Genomic DNA, 21,994 nt, shown 5'->3' on the forward strand with positions numbered 1-21,994 from the left:
AAGGGGGGAAAAGGAAATAGTCTTTGAACAGATGAATTGAAAATGCTTTTCCTTTGTTTTGAAACAATCAAATAACGGCTGATGAGGCTTACATTGTTTATACTATGATCAAAGAACATGTACGACCATTGTACAGATAGGTCCATCTTCCTGTTGTACAACAACTGATTCCACTCACAAGAGGTACAATTAGAACAGCTCGACTGTGCACTATGTTTTTTCTCCCATTTGCTATATTGATCTTCAGAATAAAGAATATGCGACTCAACAAGAACAGCTAGGCTGTTACCAAAGACGGAATCTAATTTAAGAGATCATGTCGCCACAAAACATCTCCATCACAGGTTTTCAAGGTATTGCCATTCATTACAGATGGAAGTCATTGGGTTAGAATTTGGAGGTGATTTGGCGACCTATTGGGTCAGCATCTCATTTCGGGCTATCCATCCTCGTCTGGTTAGCACCCCTATATTTCTTCAATGTACTATTATTCTTCTGCTCTTGCTGCTCCAGGCTTTTTGCCTCTAACAACCTTGCTGACAGGAAAATGCAACCTTGCATAAAGGGGCCTTGGTGCCCTCACTGTCCTATCAAAGCCCCTCACGCAAACAAATCCTGACATTTCAGAACAGAAGGCAACTACGTATAAGCAAGTTGTAGCTGATAAAACAAAGTTTGTAGTTGCTAAACATTAAGCTTGCACAATTGCTCCAGGACCTGCTATATTTACACAAAAAAATGGAATACACTATATGCATGAATCATGAATGCAATTGTACAAAATGTATGGTTTCTCAAACTGAGCATGGAAATCTCGACTCAGTTGAAACTGCAAGACGCAGACAAAGTGCATGCTGGAGTAACAATCATTGTGCTCCCAGGACAACCGATGTAAAAAAAGAACCCAAAACTACTATATTCTCTCTCTTTTTTGCATAATGTTTTCATAGTTTTACATCGAGAAAGAGATACACACACTAAAAAATGAAGGAATAAAACAATAAGTACCCCAAACTTATTTGGGAGTGGACCAAAATTAACGTAAACTGATGCATTTTACAAGGGGGGAGTTCAGCTGACCAGTAGAACATTCATTGATTCAGTTGTTCCTTAACCAAAGAAAAGTAAAGGTAGTTGTGTTATCTGTGGGTCCCATATACAGCCGGTTGCTTCCTATACTAGATATTACATTGACTAGATTTATTAGCGGCATCCCTTCACAAAAAAAATTGCACTTATCTATCAGTTGTATCCATTTTCTGTCAATGGGTCACCGGTCACAATAGGGGGCAATCTATTGGCTGATACATTATTCGCCCGATTGGATTGCTGCGCATGGGCGGCCAGCCTTGCCGGAGCCTGGCTGGCGGGACACGGCTGTTTTGGGCGAATGTGCGGATGCAGACAAACTGTTTTAAAATGGCTTGGTTTGCATCCACTCATGCTGGCCACACTTTCGGCGTGCAGACAACCAAACAGACGCTCAAACAAAGTCAACACATACGGTTGTTTAGGATAAGACGGTGCGGGCAACCGATCAGATTGTATGTAAATTTACCTTTCCTATGACGTGCGCGCTTGGATCACATTAGACGGTGCGGGCAATGGTGATTGTTGTTCAAAGTGAGGGCCATGGAGATGGTCAACTATATGCAAGAGTGTGTGACCTTACATGCATTAAGATCGCCACCATACTAATAGGCCTGCTGCCTAATCACAACTTGTTAAGACTAGATGTACTAGTCTACCAAGTGAAACAGTTGCGTCAGTAGTTTTTTGTTTTTTACCGAACAAGCAGGACTGCAGGAGAGTTGTGTTTATTTATATTTTAAAAAAATGGTGTCAGATGTTAGTGTGGATTTGGTGATTTAATAACATTATTAGTGGTCCTATAATGCCAGATATTCAACAGTACTACCATTCTCATAGAAAATGGTGTTGACACCAGGATTCTTGCAAGCCATAGTATATATGTAGGACTCAACTCTAGATTTGTTCATTGTAATCATACACCATAAAAGGAGATAAAATGGGTACCTCTCCAAAAGCATCGTTGTATCTCTTCAGTCGTTAAACCTGTCGGCAAAAACATGTAATACATAGTTAGAGAATGGTAACACACACACACACACACACACACAAAGAAATAACAATAATAATAGCCAAAAAATAATTGGCCGACATAGATCGCTGCATAAACCACAAGGCAGTGCCATCCTGCTCTGAATACTTTCGCTTGACTAGAATATCTTACAACTTACTGCTTACTATGTCAGAGATTGTACTCAGATGATGGTTTAATCATGAACATGAACCTTGGTTATTGCTGTGTTCTGTCCATTTTAAAGCATTATGTTCAATGTTACAAAATATCATAGCCAGCACTAAGAAACAAACTTTGGGAAAAAGTAAGATATTTATGCAAAGTCCAAACTCTTGATTATCATCTGGAGGAGCAAAAGTTTATGCTGAGGCTTTGGGAACTTGCTGGAGCCCGTAAGCTTCAAGAACTAGACCTAGGTTGTATAGGGGGGCTTGTTTAATCAGCTGTTTAGTCAGGTCGCTATTTTTCTATGCCAGGTGACTGTGTTTTCTGTACCCAAACCCCTCTGTTTTCCTAGAAGAATCAGAGTGGTTGCTTGTAAGGGACCTGTTTCTCCTCTCTTTAATACAAAGGTGCAGCTACCGTGCATGTTTGAGAGAAAAAAACTACCTCTGAATATTGTAGGAACTGAGGTTCCAAAGTAAACAGTTCGTCTTGGGAGGTCCCAAATCCAACTTCGTGGGACATCAATTGGATTTTGACTTGAGCAATGGTCAGCAAATACCTGCATAATGACATTCGTACCACTGATAAATCTGTTGGGCCAAGAATCGTTTCTTCTACTGTATAGAAAAAAAACTATTCCATATGATAACTAATGTTCACCTCATTAACTTGAAAATACGTCCCATTAAGTGGGAAGCTTCCTCTCATTGCTGTTCGGCATGGTATCTGCTTAAAATTTGTCCAAACAATGAGCACTTTTAGTGTAGATGTATATAATACCCAACACATAAAAATTAATAAGACTCAAAGCAAACTTGCCAAAAGTGTTCCTCTGACTTTCTGAGCCTGCATTTCTCGTATATTGTTGCAACTAAAGCATGTTGAACTTCCACATAGTCTACCCGTCTCCCCTGAATCACAGAATGTCTTGGGGGCATCGATCGATTGTGCAGTTTCACCTGTTCAATTCTTAAACATTAGAGGAGTTTAGAAGAACAAAGGGTTCAAGCAAATATCTTGCCTGGGGTCCATATGGAAAGAAGATATGGACAGGGATCATCTGGTTCTCTCTGTTCGAACTGCAAAGATACAGACGAACCTAAATTTGGGATGAATATTTAACACAAAAGCAGTGTTTAATTGGTATCTACTGGGAACTTACTCCTTCCAGAAGAGGGTGTGAATCTGGCAGTTCATAACTGCAAGCAGATGAAAGTAAACAGATTAAAAAGACAGGTGTGGACCTCATCAGTGATACAGATAGTACAAGAAATGAAGGAACTTAAGTTATTATCAATGACATTAAATTTTGTCAAGACCAATGTCATACACTTGGTGTTCTGTCCTCAGACGATTGACATTCTTGAGCTTTGGAGTTGGAATGGAAGCAGCATCAGGCGTGATGGCAACCAATGCCTTTGACATGTCAGCATATTCAATCTCAACATTGTTTGCTTGCATATAGTCCTTCAAGTTTTGTGTGAACTCCTCGATATTAAGATTAATGGTAGGAATTTCATCAGATTCTTCACAAAAGAAATCCTCAATTGCACCCTCATGTGCCTCTATATTTTCAGTTTCACATTCTGGGCTCAGTGGTTCCTCGATGATTGGCTGATGATTACCAGAAACAGCATGTTTAGGATAATTTGCACTCCACTCAAGTTGGCCAACACTCCCTGAGTTTATGTATGTTTGGTGAGAAAACTCTACAACATTTGGATCTTCCAATGTAACCAAACATTTTTCTTCAGGTGCAGGAAGAGCAAGCCTAGCACTGTATTCATAAAAGAGTGTTACCAAATGTCTATAAATGTGCAATATTAAATTGCAGCCCACAAAATTTAGTATTCCAGTTAGTAGAAATGAACATTTCAAACCACAGAAAATGCAACAAGACAATGACTTTTTTGTTTTCAATAAATGCAACAAACCAGGAACTTTTTAAGTTTTCCACTAAAATCAATTATAGCATTAATCAAAGCTCAAACTGGAGTGAACTAAGGCTCGCTGGCAATGTCACAACTATGGTTCGATAGCTACAAGATATTCTGGATATGAAGTGAATTTTAGCAACTGCAAAACAGAACAAATAACTTTTCCCTGAAAGGAAGCTCACTCTCTTTCACAAACTCGAGTGATTTGAGATTTGTCTATAACAATGCAATAACTTTCTTGATAGCTAAAAGCCTAAAAGATTGTCTCGAATGTCAGTATTATGTCATTCACCATGTTGATAAATACGTGAAAGAATATCCAGCCCTACTTTAAGTGCTCCCATGTTCCTGCAGTAAGAATTACATCCAAAAGTGCAAGAAAATATTCAACAAAATATGGGTACACAAATCATGCAATCATCTCTCACTCATGCAAAATTTGAACTTAAACAAAATTTTGCGCGAGAAACATAAGACAAATCAGCATGTCAACTGAAGCAGGTTGGAGGTTGCAGATCACGCATGCACGGTTCACAGTTGCACTGCATCAATCAACATGCTGATTTGTCTTTATTTTCTCCTTTCACAAATACTATGTGTTAAGAAGATTGGTGAAGGATGCCTTGACTAATTGGAGTTGGGTTTAAGATGTTCAGGGAGCTCTTTCCTATGCTTTTTGGGTGCAGTTTTTGGATTTGGCTGAGCTTTTGGAAGATACCTTGCTGCAGCCCAATGTGCAAGATCGTCATGTTTGGAGGTTTTCTAGTTCCGGGGATTATTCTTCAAAGTCCGCTTACTGTGTTATGTTTCATGGCTCGGTGTTTTTCAAGCAGGCTGATCGAATTTGGAAGACTTGGGCCCCTAGCAAATGTCGGTTTTTTCTTTGGCTTATGGCTCACAACAAATGTTGGACAGCAGATAGATTGGCCAAACGAGGATTGACTCAGTCGCTTCTTTGTCCGTTCTGTGATCAACATGTTGAGACTATCAACCATCTGCTGGTGGGCTGCTCCTTTGCGCGGCATTTCTGGTTTGAGTTGCTAAGGTCTTTTGGTTTACAGGACTTCTCTCCTGGACAGGACATTGATGATTTTGATCATTGGTGGTGTTCCAATAGTGCTCGGTTGGGTGGTCTGAGTAAGAAGGGCTTTGACTCTTTGGTCGCTTTAGGCGCTTGGATGTTATGGAAGCATAGAAATGGTGTTGTCTTCAATGGCTCCCACCCAAACTTGGTGGTGGCCATTCGGCTGGCCAGGGAGGAAGCTCTCTTGTGGTCTTTGGCTGGGGCTAAAGGTTTTTCTTACCTCCTAGCTCAAAGTCGGGTGGTTTAGTTTTTCTCTGTTTTAGTCTTGGGATGGCTGTCAGCTGACAGACGCTCTGTCCCTGCCCTGCTCCAGGTGGGGTTCTGTGTGTGTGTGTGTTTAGGTGTGTGTGTGTTTGTGTGTGTTTATGTGTGGGTTGTACTGTCTGTTCGGGGTTCTTTTTCCCCTTTTCTTCTTAATATATTGATGCGCAGCTCTCCTGCGTGTTCGAGAAAAAAAAGCTAAAAAATTTGTGCGAATATGGATGATTGCATGATCTATACATCATCATTGTTGTTAGAAACTTTCCTGCACTTTTAGATGTAATTTTTATTCAGGGGAAGCACAGGAACACCTAAAGAGGTGGGTGCAGTGCATATTCTCTCGTAACTATACATATCAGTTCAATGCAACAACTAATGAACAGTACCCCTTACATATATGTAAAGTCTAAACTCTAAAGAACATAATTCAGCATGTCCATTAGCTGAATAACAAGGATATTGCATTTCCTGGAATTACCTTGCAAATGCACTAGCAAAGTGCTTACATTCAGCTCTCATTGGACATGAATTGCAATTAGGCTTACTTTTTGTGCAGAAAACCTAAAAGTGGACGATAGAGAAAAGACAAGTCAGTTCATAGTAAACCAGGGCGTGTTAGATCATTTTCTTTATTTCATGTTTATCACCTTTCCAAAAGTAATCATTTGGTAGTGAAGCTCATACCTGCATATTGGAAGGCGTCATTGAATCTAGCCATCTAAATATAGTGCGAAAAGTATCGATTGAACTAATCTTACAATGTACGTTGATCTAGTTTGCATAGTCGAGGCCAGAGGTACTTCTGTATGTGCTCCAGCATGGGATACCTTCAGCAATAGAATATCAGACTTATGCCACATATGCACTCTGGGTGATCATGTACATACAAAGAACTATAGAGAATAGAAATACATTTCCAAGAGGTGCAACTGAAGAGACTCTGGCAGTGGTTGAAGTGGCACCCATCCAAGCCTCACACATATCCGACCAACATTTGTGTCCACCTAGGGAATCAACATACAGAGCTTTAGAATAAGGAATATACTTGAGAAAAAACTTTATGAGATTGAGCAACAAAGAGCATACTGGAAAAGCCATATGATGTAGTGTCAAGAGGCGAACACACTCAACACTTTTGAGTCCAAGCCCTCTAATGCTTAGAAGGAAGTCCCTGGAAGAATTAGAAGAAATGTGCATGGCATATTAAAAAATGGCAATGCCACCTTGAAGGCTTGAATGAAATATTTGACTACCGGTATGATTACAAAGGTAATGAGCATGAAGTTTTTAATTTTCACCGCCCAATTTGTAATCAATACTTTGACAAGACCAGCTACAGATTGCATTGTTGAAAAATTTACAGAAGCCTAAATTAATGTCCTTTTTTCATGATTTTAATCAATATTACTTGTTGGACACTCAAACTCTTCATGTTTGCATGTTTGATCCTAGTGAAACAAGAAGTAGCATCATAAATTTGTATCAGTGCTACAAAGGGTCTTATAAGATTAGGAACTCCATGCGAAAGGGCCTCTAGCCGAGTAGGTTAGGAGGTCAGAGCAGAACTCCTCAGGTCTATCCCACACTAAATCACAGGTCTAAGGCCCGGTCCCGATCGCGGTCTTTTCTCACATGGGCTACAGTGCCACTGTGTATGGATGGACCAGTGGTTCGAGTGTTTTCTCGATCTACGTGAGAAGGTCTTCTTAATATAATGCTCGGGGGCTGTCTTACCCCCGCAGGTCGAGTTTTTTTTAGATTAGGAACTCGGTAGCTCTTCTAATTTTCACAGTGTGTTCCACTAGACTTACTTTGCTTTGTCTGGTTGAACATCTCTTAGCCATTCAAGATCAATGCTTCCATGGTCTGTCACCAATCGGTTCAAGAATTCCTGCGCAAAGGTAGTCAAAACTTAAAAATGGTTCAAGCTAATATCGTAGTGAAAATAAATATTAAATCAAAATATGGTTGCATGCTTGAACAAGTAGAACCTTTTGGAGATCTTTCTTCTACTAGACTTACCTTTATCCGTTCTGCTAGCATATTATTCATTCCTCTCTCTCTGATGGTTTCAGATATTTCCCGTACTTCTGCTTGCCTAACTGCCTCCCAATCAACAGTATCCCTTGCATCATGACTTCTTTGTTTGTCCCCACCATTAGAAAGCACTTTTTTCCGTAAACTGTCCCAGTCATCAGTTTTCTTTTTAGGTCGGCCCCGTACCTTAGCTTTTGATCCATTTTGTCGAGCTTTTGACGGCCCCTTTTGAGTATCAACGAACTTCTGTGTTGAGTCTGAAGCAACTCCTTGCAACACCACCGAACAAGAGTTCTGGTTATCACACAAGGTTGAAGACTGATGCCTTTCATGTGATGCTGTCTGAACTCTGGCATCATTGTACTTTTGGCCACATCCTGATTGAGATTGTTCAGCACCCATTTGATCTGTTGAGGTTGTGTACACCTCTTGAGGATTTGAACAGACAAGTGGTTCCAGAAAATGAGCTTCAGTTTTGTTCCTCAAAAAATCATTACATGAAGAGTGCTCCTTGAAAAATGGCACTTCGTCTGAACTATGTAATGGTTGGAAGTTTTGTTTAATTAGTGGTGAAAAGTCGCCTTGTTCTAAAGGATCAATAGGGTAAAGACTAGCCTCAGACTGTGTAACACTGGAAAGATTCACTTTATCAGGGCCTGTGTGGAATGATTTACCCATATGGTTCAAACATGACACACCTGTGAAATCAGACTCACTATTCTGATCATAGGGCATATAAGTATGTAATGGCTGATATGATCTGTTTAGATCAAGCAACATGTCCTTGTTCACACCTGAAACTGGAAGAGGATTAAGTCCACAATATTCTGATAATCCGAGCATGCCTTTTGGATCTTGAATTGGCAGAAACAATGTATAGTCAGTAGAGATGCCAGTCCCATTGGACATATTTCTCATAATACAGCCCTCTTCAGTGAAATTTTGTAACGAACTAGAACCTATTGGATCGGTTCTACGAACAACATAATCTGGGGAATTCTGGGAAGAAACAGCAGAATTTTGAGAAGAAATAACATCCTCCAGTGATCCATCTTCAGTTTCTACCACACCTGAAAAGCCGGTAGTTGGAAAAACAGATCCTGATAGCCCATTTCCATGGGATCCAGTTAGTGACTTACTATAAGAGACATGGCATCCTCCAGTTGCACAGTTTACTCCATTCCCAGCAGAGTTTCCAATCAATTCGTTATTATTACTTTCTTCATTATCTTCTGTAGTAATTAACGATTTAATGTCACTTATCTCTTCAATGTATATATTGCCCTGCAATTTGATAGAATCACCAAACAGTCCAGAACAACTATCCTTCTGTTCAGGAGTATGAGACATCTCAGCCACAGGTTTTTTAGGGACCTCTATCTTAACAGGAAATTTGGCAGCAACCGCCATGAAAGCAGAACTGAAAAAAGAAAGGACTAAATTGGTATAATATATGCTAAAATCACAGCATATTCTTACTTAAATTAGCCAGAAGTGCATATTTCACCTAGAAAGATGATCTGAAACATTCTGGGTAAGAAATACACCCACGACTGAATCCACGACTGATCCTTTCCATCGAGAGAAACGCCTATCCCCTGTAAACAATTTAGATTATGTAAAACGTTAAGTTTCGTTATTAAAACAAAAACACATGTCCTCCGTCATCACATATAAACTATGCATAGAAGATCCACATCTTACCAATTATTACAGTGTCCCATGTTACATTGTGAATCACTGTTCAAATGGACTCAGATATGATCCTTTCATCACAAAATAATATGGTTTCTGTTCTTCATGTTAAGGCCCATTAGGCCCAGGCCTACAGCCTATATATATTATATAGTCCTTAGGGACTCATTATCAATTGTTAATCCCAAGGTTAGTAACATGGTAACAGAGCAGGTTACGATTAGGGTTTCTCAGATTTTTTTTAGCCGCCGTCGCGGTCTTCCTACGGCCAGATCTGGTTCGCCGGCCGCCGTCGCGGCCCTTCCTCCGGCTGCTGTCGCGGCCCTCCCCCTCCCTCCCGCCCGCCGTCGCGGCCGCGGGCTCTTTTCCACCGCCGTCACGGCCCTTCCCGGACGCCGTCGCGGCCTTTCCCGGCCGCCGTTGCGGGACCTCCCCGGCCGCCAACGCGTCTGCCGTGCGCCGTCGGCCCCTGCGCTCCCGTTCGCCGTCGCGGCCGCCGGTCGTCCGTAGTCGCGGCCACCGCTCGCGGCTGTCGTCGCGGATTCGCGCAGATCCGCCCGCAACGAACCGGCCGCCGTCGAGCCTGCCGTCCGCCGTCTCTGCGCAGATCCGTCTGCTGTCAGATCCGTCGACGGCCTGCTGTTTCCTGCACCGGCACCTGCGCAGATCCGCCGTCCAGGGAGTGCGCAGATCCGTCTGCTGTCAGATCCGTCGACGGCCTGCTGTTTCCTGCACCGGCACCTGCGCAGATCCGCCACACAGATCCGTCCAGGGTGTGCGCAGATCCGTCTGCTGTCAGATCTGTCCGCCGTCGGCCTGCTGTTTTCTGCACCGGCACCAACGCGTCTGCCGTCCAGCTGTCCCTGTGCAGATTCGTCCACAGTCGGTCTGCTGTCCTCTGCACCTGCACCAACGCGGTCACCTCGCCCCAGCACGTCCAGAATCTGCCTGCCCTTGTGCTGATCTGCACAGTTTTGTTCAGGCTACCTGCCAGGAATTTTGGTATTCTCTGTTATTCTTCAGTGTTTTCTTGCTCTTTAATATGTTGACCAACGCTATTGTTGTCAATATTATGCTCGATGGCCAGAATTATCCCGAATGGACTTTCTGTGTTCAGACTGCATTAAGAGGTCATGGTTTATTGTTTCATTTGACTGAAGATTCACCAGTCTTAGCAGCCGATAGAAGTAATGCTGCTGCAATCAAGACTTGGCAGATCAATGATGGCAAGGTAATGGCTGCAATGGTCAATAGCACTAAACCAACTTTGATTATGAGTATATCTAAGTTCACCACTGCTAAGGCTATCTGGTCACATCTAAAAGATCGATTTATTCAGGACAGCGGTGCTCTTTTACATACCCTTATGCAACAGACTCATGTCATTGAGCAACATGATATGTCCATTGATGAATACTATTCAACCTTTGATCGTCTTATGAATGCTTTGACCTCTATGGTGCCTGCTTGTACAACTGTGCCTTACCCAGCCCACAAGTTCATTGAGAAGTTTTCCACATACAGATTTGTTATGGGAGTTCGATCTGAATTTGATTCTCTTCGTGCAAGGTTGCTTCACAGTTCTGATACTCTCACTATGCTCGGGCGTTATCTTAAGTCCATGTCTTCTATTACTGGTGTTAGTTCTCACAGTGTGTTGGCTGCTGCTCAGAAGTCTAGAAACACCTCTTTTTAGCCTTGTGAACATTGTAAAAAGACCACTCATAGGTCTGAGAACTGCTTCACTAAGTTTCCAGAGAAACTGGCTGATTTTCGTGTCTGTCGTGCTACTCGTGGTCGTGGTACAGGACCATCTCCTAGAGGCTCAGTTGCGGTGGCTGCTACTTCATCTGCTGGTGCTTTGTCATCATCTTGGGTTCTTGATTCTGGAGCTTCATTTCATATGACATCTGATCAGTCACGGCTGGCGACTACTACACCTGTGATCGTGGGTACTTCTGTTCAGACTGCTGATGGTACACTATGTCATGTCACCCACAAGGGTTCTCTTTCTGATCCAAATTTTATTGTCCCAAATATATTTTTTGTACCTGATTTATCCATGGATCTACTATCAGTTGGTCAAATTACCGATCACAATTGTTTTGTTGGATTTGATGACTCATCTTGTTTTGTACAGGATCGCAAAACAGGGATGTGATTGGGACTGGTCGTCGCCGTAGAACTTCGCCTTGCCTCTACATCTTGGATACTCTATGTCTTCCTTCATACCATACCACTACACCTCATGTGCTTGCTGCTTCGGGTCACACGACGTCATTTGCCCAGTGGCATCATCGTCTTGGTCATTTATGTGGATCTCGTCTGTCTACTCTAATAAAGTCAGGATGTTTAGGTCCTACACATGTTGAGTCTAGTTTTCATTGTAAAGGTTGTCATCTTGGAAAACAAATACAACTCTCATATTTTACTAGTAATTCCAATTCTGCTAAACCTTTTGATCTAACTCACTCTGATGTTTGGGGTCCAGCTCCGTTTGTTTCTAAAGGTGGTCATAAATATTATGTCATTTTCATTGATGATCATTCTCGTTATACTTGGATTTACTTCATGAAACGTCGCTCTGAATTGCCTTCTATTTACAAGTCCTTCACTCGCATGGTTCACACCCAGTTTTCTGCTACTATTAAAAAATTTCGTTCTGATTCTGGTGGTGAATTTTTATCTGATACTTTTTGCCAGATATTGACCATAGAGGGTACTCTAGCTCAACTTTCTTGTCCTGGTGCTCATGCCCAAAATGGTGTTGCTGAACGCAAACACCGTCATATTATTGAGAGTGCTCATACTCTTTTGATATCTTCTTTTGTTCCTTCACACTTTTGGAGTGAAGTTGTTTCCACTGTTGTGTATCTCATTAATAGACAACCATCATCTAAACTTTCTGGCAAATCACCGGGTGAAGTTCTTTTTAGGACTTCTCCATGATATGATCATCTTCGTGTGTTTGGATGTATATGTTATGTCTTGTTACCACCTCGTGAGCGGACTAAATTGACCGCTCAATTTGTAGAGTGTGTATTCCTTGGATACAGTTCTGAACACAAAGGCTATCGTTGTTATGATCCATCTACTCGTTGTATTCGAATTTCTAGAGATGTGAGTTTCAATGAAAATTGCCCCTTCTTTCACAACCAGTCTACTCACTCATCATATTATCCCACAGAATCTACTTCTTTCATGTGTCTTCCTTCCATTCCTGTCGTTGAACCATCATCTTCTACATCCACATCTGATGTTCTCATTCCCATAACACCACCTTCCACCTCCACATCATCCTCTACTTACTCTTCCAAGCCACCTATCATCCAAACCTACATTCGTCGTTCCCGGTCTATTCCTGCGGCTGGTCCTGATACTGATCCTGTACCTGATTCTTGTACTAACAATTTTGAGTCTAACGATGTTTTTTATCAAGGATATCGTCGTCGTGATCGTGGTACCATTGAACCTCCAGATCGCTATGGTTTCCCACGAGCTGGTGTGGCAATTGTTGAACCCACTACTTATCAGGAAGCTTCTGGGATTCTTGAGTGGCAGCTAGCTATGATCGATGAATTGGCTGCTCTTGAACGCACTGGTACATGGGATATCGTTCCTTTACCCTCGAATGTTGTTCCTATCACATGCAAATGGGTCTTCAAAATTAAGACAAAATCAAATAGCTCCATTGAGAGGTATAAAGCTCGTCTTGTGGCTCGTGGTTTCCAACAGACTCAAGGACTTGATTATGATGAGACTTTTGCTCCTGTTGCACATATGACTACTGTGCGAACCTTGATTGCAGTTGCAGCCTCATCTTCTTGGACTATCTTCCAGATGGATGTCAAGAATGCTTTTCTCAATGGTGATCTAGGTGAAGTTTATATGCATCCTCCTCCAGGGGTTGATACTCCCTCAGGGCACGTTTGTCGTCTCCGTCGCGCATTGTATGGGCTGAAACAAGCTCCAAGATTCATCTCTGTCATCACAGATGTTGGTTTCTCTTCTAGTGAACATGATCCTGCATTGTTTGTTCATGTCTCTCCAAAAGGGCGCACTTTACTTCTATTATATGTGGATGATATGCTGATTACAAGTGACAACTCAGAACATATTTCTCATGTCAAGCAGCATCTTAGTAAGGAATTTCATATGTCTGATTTGTGTCCACTTAGCTATTTCTTGGGTATTGAAGTTCAGCAGACTTCAAAAGGTTTTTATGTCTCAGTCCAAGTATATACAAGATCTTCTTGATCGCTCAGGAATTACTGATACACGGACAGTTGCAACACCAATGGATATTCATTTAAAACTTCGTCCGCAGGATGGGACACCTCTAGCAGACCCAACTCGATATCGTCATATTGTGGGTAGTCTTGTTTATCTCACCATCACCAGACCTGATATTGCTCATGTTGTTCATATGTTGAGCCAATTTGTATCCACACCAACCTCAGTTCATTATGGTCATTTGCTTCGTGTGCTTCGATATTTACGCGGGACACGATCTAGATGTTTACTCTATGCTTCTGATAGTCCACTTCAGCTACATGCGTATTCTGATGCCACTTGGGCAAGTGACCTTGTTGACCGTTGTTCTACTACAGGTTACTGTATTCTTCTTGGATCATCTCCTTTTGCCTGGAAATCCAAGAAGCAAGCGGACATATCTCGTTCTAGTGTTGAAGCCGAACTTCGGGCTATTGCTACTACCACTGCTGAAATTATTTGGCTGCGCTGGCTATTGGCTGATCTTGGTGTTTCTTGTGACACTCCTACACCTCTATTATGTGATAACTTGAGTGCTATACAGATTTCTCACGATCCAGTGAAGCATGAACTTACTAAACACATTGGTGTCGATGCATCATTTACTCGATCTCATTGTTAGCAGAAGACTATTGGTCTTCAATATGTACCCTCAGAATCTCAATTGGCAGATTTCTTCACCAAAGCACAAGCACGAGCACAACATCAATTTCACTTGATCAAACTCAACGCTTCAGATCCTCCTTTTCCACATTGAGTTTGAGGAGGGGTGTTAAGGCCCATTAGGCCCAGGCCTACAGCCTATATATATTATATAGTCCTTAGGGACTCATTATCAATTGTTAATCCCAAGGTTAGTAACACTTCAAAGTCTTCAAAATGTAAATGTGGCTATAAACTTTCTATAATGATATAAGCTACTTTATGAAGACGGGGTTATTGATGTTAGCCATATAATCAAAGCAGGGTGGGTGGAGTGGCGTCAAACATCTGGCATTCTATATGACAAGAGAGTACAACAGAAGCTAAAAGGCAAGTTTTATAGGACAACGATTAGACATGCTATGTTGTATGGTGCAAAATGTTGGCCTACAAAAAATATGTCATGTCCAACAAATAAGTGTTGCAGAAATGCATATGTTGCATTCGATTTATAGTCATAAAAGAAGGGATCGAGTCCCAATGATGATATATGTGATAGGGTAGGGGTAGCACCAATTGAAGAAAAGTTTATCCAACATCAATTGAGATGGTTTGGACTTGTCCAATGAAGACCTTCAAAGGCACCAATGTGTAGTGCGATCTTAAGGAGTGATAGCAATTGAAAGAGAGGAAGAGGAAGACCGAAGTTAACATGGGAAGAGATAGTAAAAGGAGACTTGAAAGGATTGGAATATACCCAAAGATTTAGCCTTGAATAGGAGTACATGAAAAATAGCTATTTATGTGCCCGAATCTTGATATGTGGGTTTTGTTGGATTTTAACTCTAGTCTACCCCAACTTGTTTTGGACTAAAAGGATTTGTTGTTGTTGTTATAGAAGCTACGTATGTCTATTTAGTGCAAACTTAATATGATTCCATTCACATTACCAATATGAATATTTTTGAAATATAGATCAACAATTAAAAATACCTGAATAATGGAAACAAGAACCTGAGATAATGAGTGCAGATTATAGAAAAGGAATATTAGAAATATAAAATTAAAATGGTTTCCATACCCTGAACTAGATGCATACGAGCAATGAATGAATCAACCCGTCCTCTGAACACTCTTCTTTCTTCATCAAGCCACTTCTCTTTATCCTTGTCTAACCCTTCGGCATCATCACCCATATCTGGCCCCATTAATAAGTTCCACATCATAGTGGTGACTGGATCGATGTTCACTTTGGCCCGAGGACGGCTTTTCTTTGCCTTCCCCTCAAATGCAATCAGTGCACTAAATTCACCTTCATAAGGAACAAGAGCATTTTTAGGTACCTCTGACACACCCTTGTCTGGTCCGTTTATGGTTAAGAGCTTAATCTTTTCAATTATGCCATCTAAAGGATCAACTGATGCTGCTGTAGCTTGAGGCATGGCACCTCCATGAATCTCCTTATCTTGGTCAGAACTTTTCAACTCCACAGTTGACATCCTAGGAGTAATTCCAGTGGAAGATTCAGAAGCATAAGTAATACCATTAGTTTTTAAAAAGTCAGCACATGAACCTTTTGGTGATATAAGTTCTGCATGACCAACATTTTGTTTCCCTTTAGTACCTCTTTCTTTTGGCTCCCCATTGGGGTTTACTACTTTTCTTGGACGACCCCTTTTTCTTGGCTTCTCAGTGCAGTTTGCTTCTGCAGTTACTCTAGAAGATTTAATATTGTAGTTCCCATTTGTAGTTGGTTGGCTTGCACGTCGGGTGAGGGATCTAACAACTTCATCACTTGTAGTTCTGATATGCTCATCAGTAGTAGCAGCAGTGCAGTGGTTATGGCCCTCTTGAGTGGAAGTATTTTGTGTTTCAGACAAAACTGGCACCTTAGCCACAACGTTTTCTAAGCATTGATGTTCATGAATAGCATTACTCTGAATATAGTTTTCTGAGGATGGATTCACTGTGCCATTCGAGAACTGTGTGTTCCCTGGTAAAGAAAAATTGTCTCTAGAGTCATGTAGCCTATATGTAATTTCCCAAGGTTGAATTTGATGCACTCCATTCCTCAAGGTATTACTTTCTCCCAATTGGTTCACAGTACTGCCAGGCAAAGGTATGTTCTGTGCAGCGAAGCTTGGGAACTGTTTATTAGGTAGAGCAATAAATCCTTTGTCAGCAATATTTTGCAGAGCAAGCCCAGTACGTTCATGGATCATGTTATTTTGTGACGTAACATAGTCAAACTCAAACATTTGTTGTGAAGCTTTTGATTTCTCAAGGGCCATCAACAATTGTACGTCAGCCAAGGTACCAATTCTAGGGTTCATAGCTGAAACTTTATTTGTGTTCAAACCATCAGAAAATGCTGATGCGGAAGAAAGCTTACCCATAGTTCCATGGAGCTGATTGCTATGATCCTCTGGCCTCATCCTTTTGCATGATTGAGGACAGTAAGATGTTTGAGAGCTAGTGGAAAGGGGGTCATCACTACAGAACTTCCTTGTTCTATTTGAGTTAATAAAGTCAATGCCAAGAGAAATCTGATGGCCACTGATAGCATCATGTTCTCTTTTTGTACCCATTGCAAGAACATCTGAATAGTCTGGAGAACAATGATCAAAACCTGCTCCAGTTTGGTAGTTACTATTGGTAGAAAACTTCAAGTAATCATTCTTCACAGGAAACTCGTTCAGATTTCCGTTCATCATATCCCTTTCATTATGATTGGGAGGTACAAATGGACTTTCTAGAGGTCTATAGCTTTGGGCCATTTGTTTGATTATTGCATCTTCGCCCATACAAGCTTCAGGGTTGAAATTGCCCCCCATAGACACCCTTTCGGTATACTGAGAAGCTGTTGTCATATTTTCTAGAATTCTATAACTACTGACCATCTGATAATGTCTGGGTGATTTTTCTGGACAATCTTGAGATGTGCTTATGTATTGGTCAAAATTGACCGAGGGGTGTCGTGTGTGATCTACCGAGCTGGTTAGATGAGGCAATAACTGGTTTGTTCGAACTTCTTCTCTTAAATCAAAATTGAAAAATTGTTCAGAGCTGTCCATTGGACTAGAATAATTGGTTGGCAGCTGACTTACTATAGAATTGTTCAGATCAAAACTGACTCTTTTAGAATTGCAGTCTGCCTGTAATCCGTGTATACCAGCTATTGGGTCAACTGAACTAATAGAACTGCTTGTACCACCCCAATGGTATGATATTTGAACATTACTTCTTTCAACTCCAGATATTGATGGTTGTGTGTCCGCAGGACCAGTCTGTATCTCTGTTTCCTGGGTTTGCGGTACCAGATCCAAATGTCCATGCTGGTCCTCCACATCAAAGTCCAAACATCTTTGGACTACTCCTGGTTTAGCTCTAGTGTGTGTATCAGCACATAGTGGAATTTGTTCAGCTGGTGCACTTAGTCCCTTCCTCCTGACATACTTTCTTTTTCCAGTAGGCTGATTCCCATTTTCCTTGGGAGGCTTGGGAGTTTTAGGCTTCTGCAGCTTTGCTGATTGTCCTTCTTTAATGACCTTTGGCCTATGTTTTTTCCTCTTAGGTTTTTGAACCGATTTTTCGTTCATGTCAGTACCTTCAACTGCTCCAGCATCATTAACAGCTTGTGAGTTAGCAGATAAGTTTTCAGATGTTACAGGAGGGTTCACTTGTCCGGTACTGGGCTCAATGAAAGATTGCGCCTGAAAGGGCATGGAAGAAGTTGCGATACACAGATTGATACCATGAGGTACATGCATCCTTTGCCCTAGCCCCTCCTGCATATTTCTGTAAAATCTGGTGCCAGTCAAATTGTTATCCAAATGAGGTACATCATATCAGCTGACTTCACCTGTAAAAGTAATGAAGACACAATACAGTCACATAATATTCAAAAGGTCACAGTTTATATTATGGAAAAGAAGTACAGTGAGTCAGTGCACTCGTTACAATTTGAAACATCAATGCAAGAGACTCTAAATAATATCAGCGGTCCTCAAGTTTTGTTTAGCTTGCTGGCAAGCTAACTGACTGGTGTGACATGATTTAGTTAATATCAAAATAAAGCATATTTTCTCCACAAAATTTAGGTCTATATATCAAAGAGAAAACTAACATGATTACTCAACTTGAAACCCGAGTGAGCAAATCAATCCAACCAAAAATACGGGAGAACTGGAATTTGTTTCCTCAAAAGTGAAACTGAAGAACCTAAATAACCCAACCAAAGTGAGGCATTGCCTGACCTTCTGCTGCCTCACTCGCCAGAGTTGCAAGGGAATGAAGTAAAGGATGGCTTCTCCAGTTGTTCTTCAGATTTTTTTTTCTTGGTGTGGATGTAACTTGAGTTTTGAATGTAACCCATTTATCACATTCACCTATAAAGGCTAGCCTTAATTATATCACAACTATCCAGGACATTTATGAGTTGTCAAAGCCAATTCAGTCATTTCCTTTATTCCAATAATAGCAGATTAATTATGTGATTTGTACAGAAAATAATGTGTCAATTTCATAAATTATTACATATAAAAAAAAGATGCCAAACGCGAGTTGAATAAAAAACATCTTATTTTTCCAAATTTTATTTGGTACAATGAAAAATGATATCACATCAAACCAAACGCGCATGATATTAGCATTTAAAAGATACGTGAATACTCTACTAACTATACACTTAAATCTGATAAAATATGTGAAGATCTTGTTCATAATCAAAGGACTAGTGCAATCTGCATTAATTTCGAACAAATTAATGAGTAAATAATAAAACAGGAAGTCACATATTTATAGTAGTGGTTTTCCGTAACATACTACTTGGAAGCAAACCAGAAACATCATGATTTTGTTGTGATTGTGGGCAATGGTGCAGGATTATTCATTTTATTATCAGAAGCTGTCCTGACGAGGCATGCCACAGACCCTCTATCATCTTGGGTAATGCAGCTTGCATAAATGTCCCGGATTCAAAATTAAGCTCAAAAATAAACTGTGACAAGCATGGCACAACCAAGGCTCCTGTCCCAAGCTAAACTTACACAAAAATCATTGTAAATAGTACACAGTGCCCATGTTCTATTAAGACTAAACTCTTCAAACGTCAAAAGCGGCAGCCACATGCACCATCAGTACTCCAAATCCAAACAACATAGACATGGCGACACTCTTTCACGCAACTAGAAGAGCGATTCATCAGAAGAAGAAGAAATGCCTAGACAACAGCACGGCGGAGCTGCATTCGATCGGAAACCCAAAAGTCTTCGCACGTCTCTAAACCTTACCTGACGCCTCCCCTGTTCTCACGCGCCTCTGCGGAGTGTTGGGAAACCGATCCCAAAATAGACCCCCAGGCGGACCAAAAAAAAAAGCGATTCGCCCACCCAAAAACGCCTCCCGGACGAATCCAAAGACCCAGAGAGAGAGAGAAGGAAAAAAAGGAAAAACAGGAGCGAGCTCCTCAGGTGAAATTACCCGCGAGGCTCTCCACAACACGACCCACATTTCGGCACGCAGGAGAGCGGAACGCGAACGCAGAACAGCCACATACCCCTCCAGAAGCTCACCTCGCCGGCGGAGCAGATCGGGCGCTCCCTTCGAGTCCCGTGGTCCCCCCAACTTCGAAGAACCCGATGCAGTGGACAGCCCCGGACCAGTGCCTCCTCTTCGATCCTCCCGCTGGGCTCCTCGGCCGGAAAACTTCCGGCCCCTCCGCCCCCTCCTCTTCCTCCCGCACCGCCCGCCGGAGCCGCGCGGAGCAGCGAAGGAAAAGCGGCGCAAGAAGAGAGAGAGAGGAGAGAGAGGGAGGGAGAAGGCTGGGTCGCTGCGACTCTCCTTGGGGTGAGAGAGACACCAGTCTAGTAGTAGAGTGAGAAAAGAGGAGTGGGTACGACGAGCTGTAGAAGCCTCTCACTGCTGCGTAGGCCCCCTCCAGTGGTAGCCTTGCCCCTGTGAATGATCTCCCCTGGCGCGCCGCGCGTGCGATGCGAATGCGATGGGTTTCACCGCCAGCCAGGGCGATGCCACGGCCAGGCGGCAGCCCCGGCACGTGTTTTTACCTCGCGCCGAGGCGGGGCCCACACAGGCAGAAGCTGGAACCGCGTGCGGTTGAGTACGGGGCGGGCCGCGGGCGACACCACTACCTGTCGCCTCGCGCGTGCCTTTTATTCGCCTGCCCGATTCGCCCCTCGCGGCCGTTAAAGGCCTTCCGCTTCTGCGGCCGCATCGCGGATGCCAGGAAGTGATGGCGCGCCTCGCGCGGATCGGACGGCTGGACTAGGAACAGCCATGCAGCGCCGCGACCCGTACGTACACACGTCCGCAGATCTGGCACTGGCACACCGGCCGCCACGAAACCTAACGTGCACATCGGATCAAGGGGGCAGGAGCTAACCTGTGTTGGATCGCCGGCCCCGACGCGGCGGTGACGGAAGCGTGGAACAGTCGTTATATTGGCACGGGGCTCTCGCCGGCCGCCGGCGAGGTTTTTGGGGTGTAGCGAGTGACGAGACGGCGGGCGAGGGGATGGAAGGAGAGAGCTGCGGGTGCACAAGTGGTATAAGATCGCGACGCCAGTTGCCCAGACCCGCCAAGGCGAAGTGTGACTGTGTGTGAGTAAAAGCAGCCTATTTTTGCTTTCCCGTCCTGCGATTCTTCGGCTAGACTGACGTGTCCTCCCGTTCCTTTCCTAAGGTTATTCTCCTTGGATATTTTTATTCTCGTTAAACAACATGCCACATAATTAATTAAGATAATATAGCATGTAATTTAACGAAGAGAGATGTGAGAGAGTTTCGTAAGAGATGAGAAAGTTTAAACTCTGGATACAATGTTTCCAAGATAAATATTAACATGGCAGCTTTCAAAACAGTGTAACAAAATGATCACTGAGAATGGCCTAAAGGCAAATGGTACAGATCCGTGAAATAAAAAAAATAACATGACGTAACTTAAACAGACAAAACTGGTTTTAGCCGGAGAATATCAGCTTATTATTTTTTAAGTAGCTGAAAATTCGGTTTTCTATAAACTAAAGCATAAACTTGTGTGTTTGGAACCACTCTAATTTCTATAAACCAGTTTCTTAAAAGCTAGGTGGCTCTTCATCAAACAGGCAAGGGAGGGATTTGGTTTCGTAGAATCCATGGGCGGAGGGATTTGGTTTCGTAGAATCCATGGGCGGTTTTATCATAGGTACGTCAATGCCGTGGGTACGCAAGGAAAAGATAGAGCAGAGATAGGATACAATGTAGCGATAGACTTATAGCTTCGATTGGTGGGCCCGTCGCTTCCAATGTGCTATATTCGACTCAATGAGATTCCCATTCTATATATTTCGGTGCAGAACGGTTAGATAGCTAATATCTAAAAAAGACTATATTGCCCATTTTTATCATCATAGCTTATGAATAAGCGTGTTTTTTTGTTTTCATTGAGTCAAATATTTTTAACTTTAACCAAATATATGTGAAAATATCGATATTTATAGAAAATAATTAGATTTATTAGATAAATTGTTGAGTTTATTATTTTTATAATAAACTTATTTCGAGATATAAATAATATCAAGTAAATATAGTTAAACTTTAAGAAACGTTTATTCAGAAATAGAAAAGGTAAAATATGCCAAAACATGCACATTTATGTAGTATAAACTAGGTAATATGTGGATACTCCTGCTTACAACGAAACAGAGACTTAGAATGTCCAAACCTAATGAACATAGCAAAGTTTAGTTTTTATGACAACTGCACACATTTATTTTAGTTAATAATGCTTATCATGTTTCTC

The 21,994-nt window shown here is 42.0% G+C and overlaps 1 protein-coding gene across 3 annotated transcripts; it reads right to left on the reverse strand.

Moving 5' to 3' along the window:
- Positions 1-32: 32 nt before the first annotated feature.
- LOC100280151 (uncharacterized) lies at positions 33-20,308 on the reverse strand. Of its 3 annotated transcripts, none has more exons than XM_008678910.3 (18): positions 19,755-20,308; positions 15,279-18,059; positions 9,096-9,186; positions 7,574-9,008; positions 7,363-7,442; positions 6,638-6,722; positions 6,464-6,555; positions 6,310-6,378; positions 6,199-6,235; positions 6,030-6,112; positions 3,600-4,046; positions 3,432-3,468; positions 3,291-3,348; positions 3,089-3,228; positions 2,930-2,995; positions 2,714-2,828; positions 2,038-2,076; positions 33-615 (listed from the first exon to the last, which is right to left on the reverse strand). In XM_008678910.3, the coding sequence occupies exons 2-18, from the start codon at positions 17,989-17,991 to the stop codon at positions 488-490; spliced, it is 5,715 nt and encodes a 1,904-aa protein (XP_008677132.1). In that variant the 5' UTR covers positions 17,992-18,059; positions 19,755-20,308; the 3' UTR covers positions 33-487. The 3 variants fall into 3 exon arrangements, with proteins under 3 accessions (XP_008677132.1, XP_020407095.1, NP_001307457.1); XM_020551506.2 differs by lacking the exon at positions 19,755-20,308 and adding an exon at positions 18,454-19,527; NM_001320528.1 differs by having other exon boundaries at positions 74-615; positions 19,771-20,097.
- Between the last annotated feature and the right edge of the window lie 1,686 nt (positions 20,309-21,994).

This window comes from Zea mays, chromosome 4 (assembly GCF_902167145.1).
Source record: "Zea mays cultivar B73 chromosome 4, Zm-B73-REFERENCE-NAM-5.0, whole genome shotgun sequence".
NCBI classification, from domain to species: domain Eukaryota; kingdom Viridiplantae; phylum Streptophyta; class Magnoliopsida; order Poales; family Poaceae; genus Zea; species Zea mays.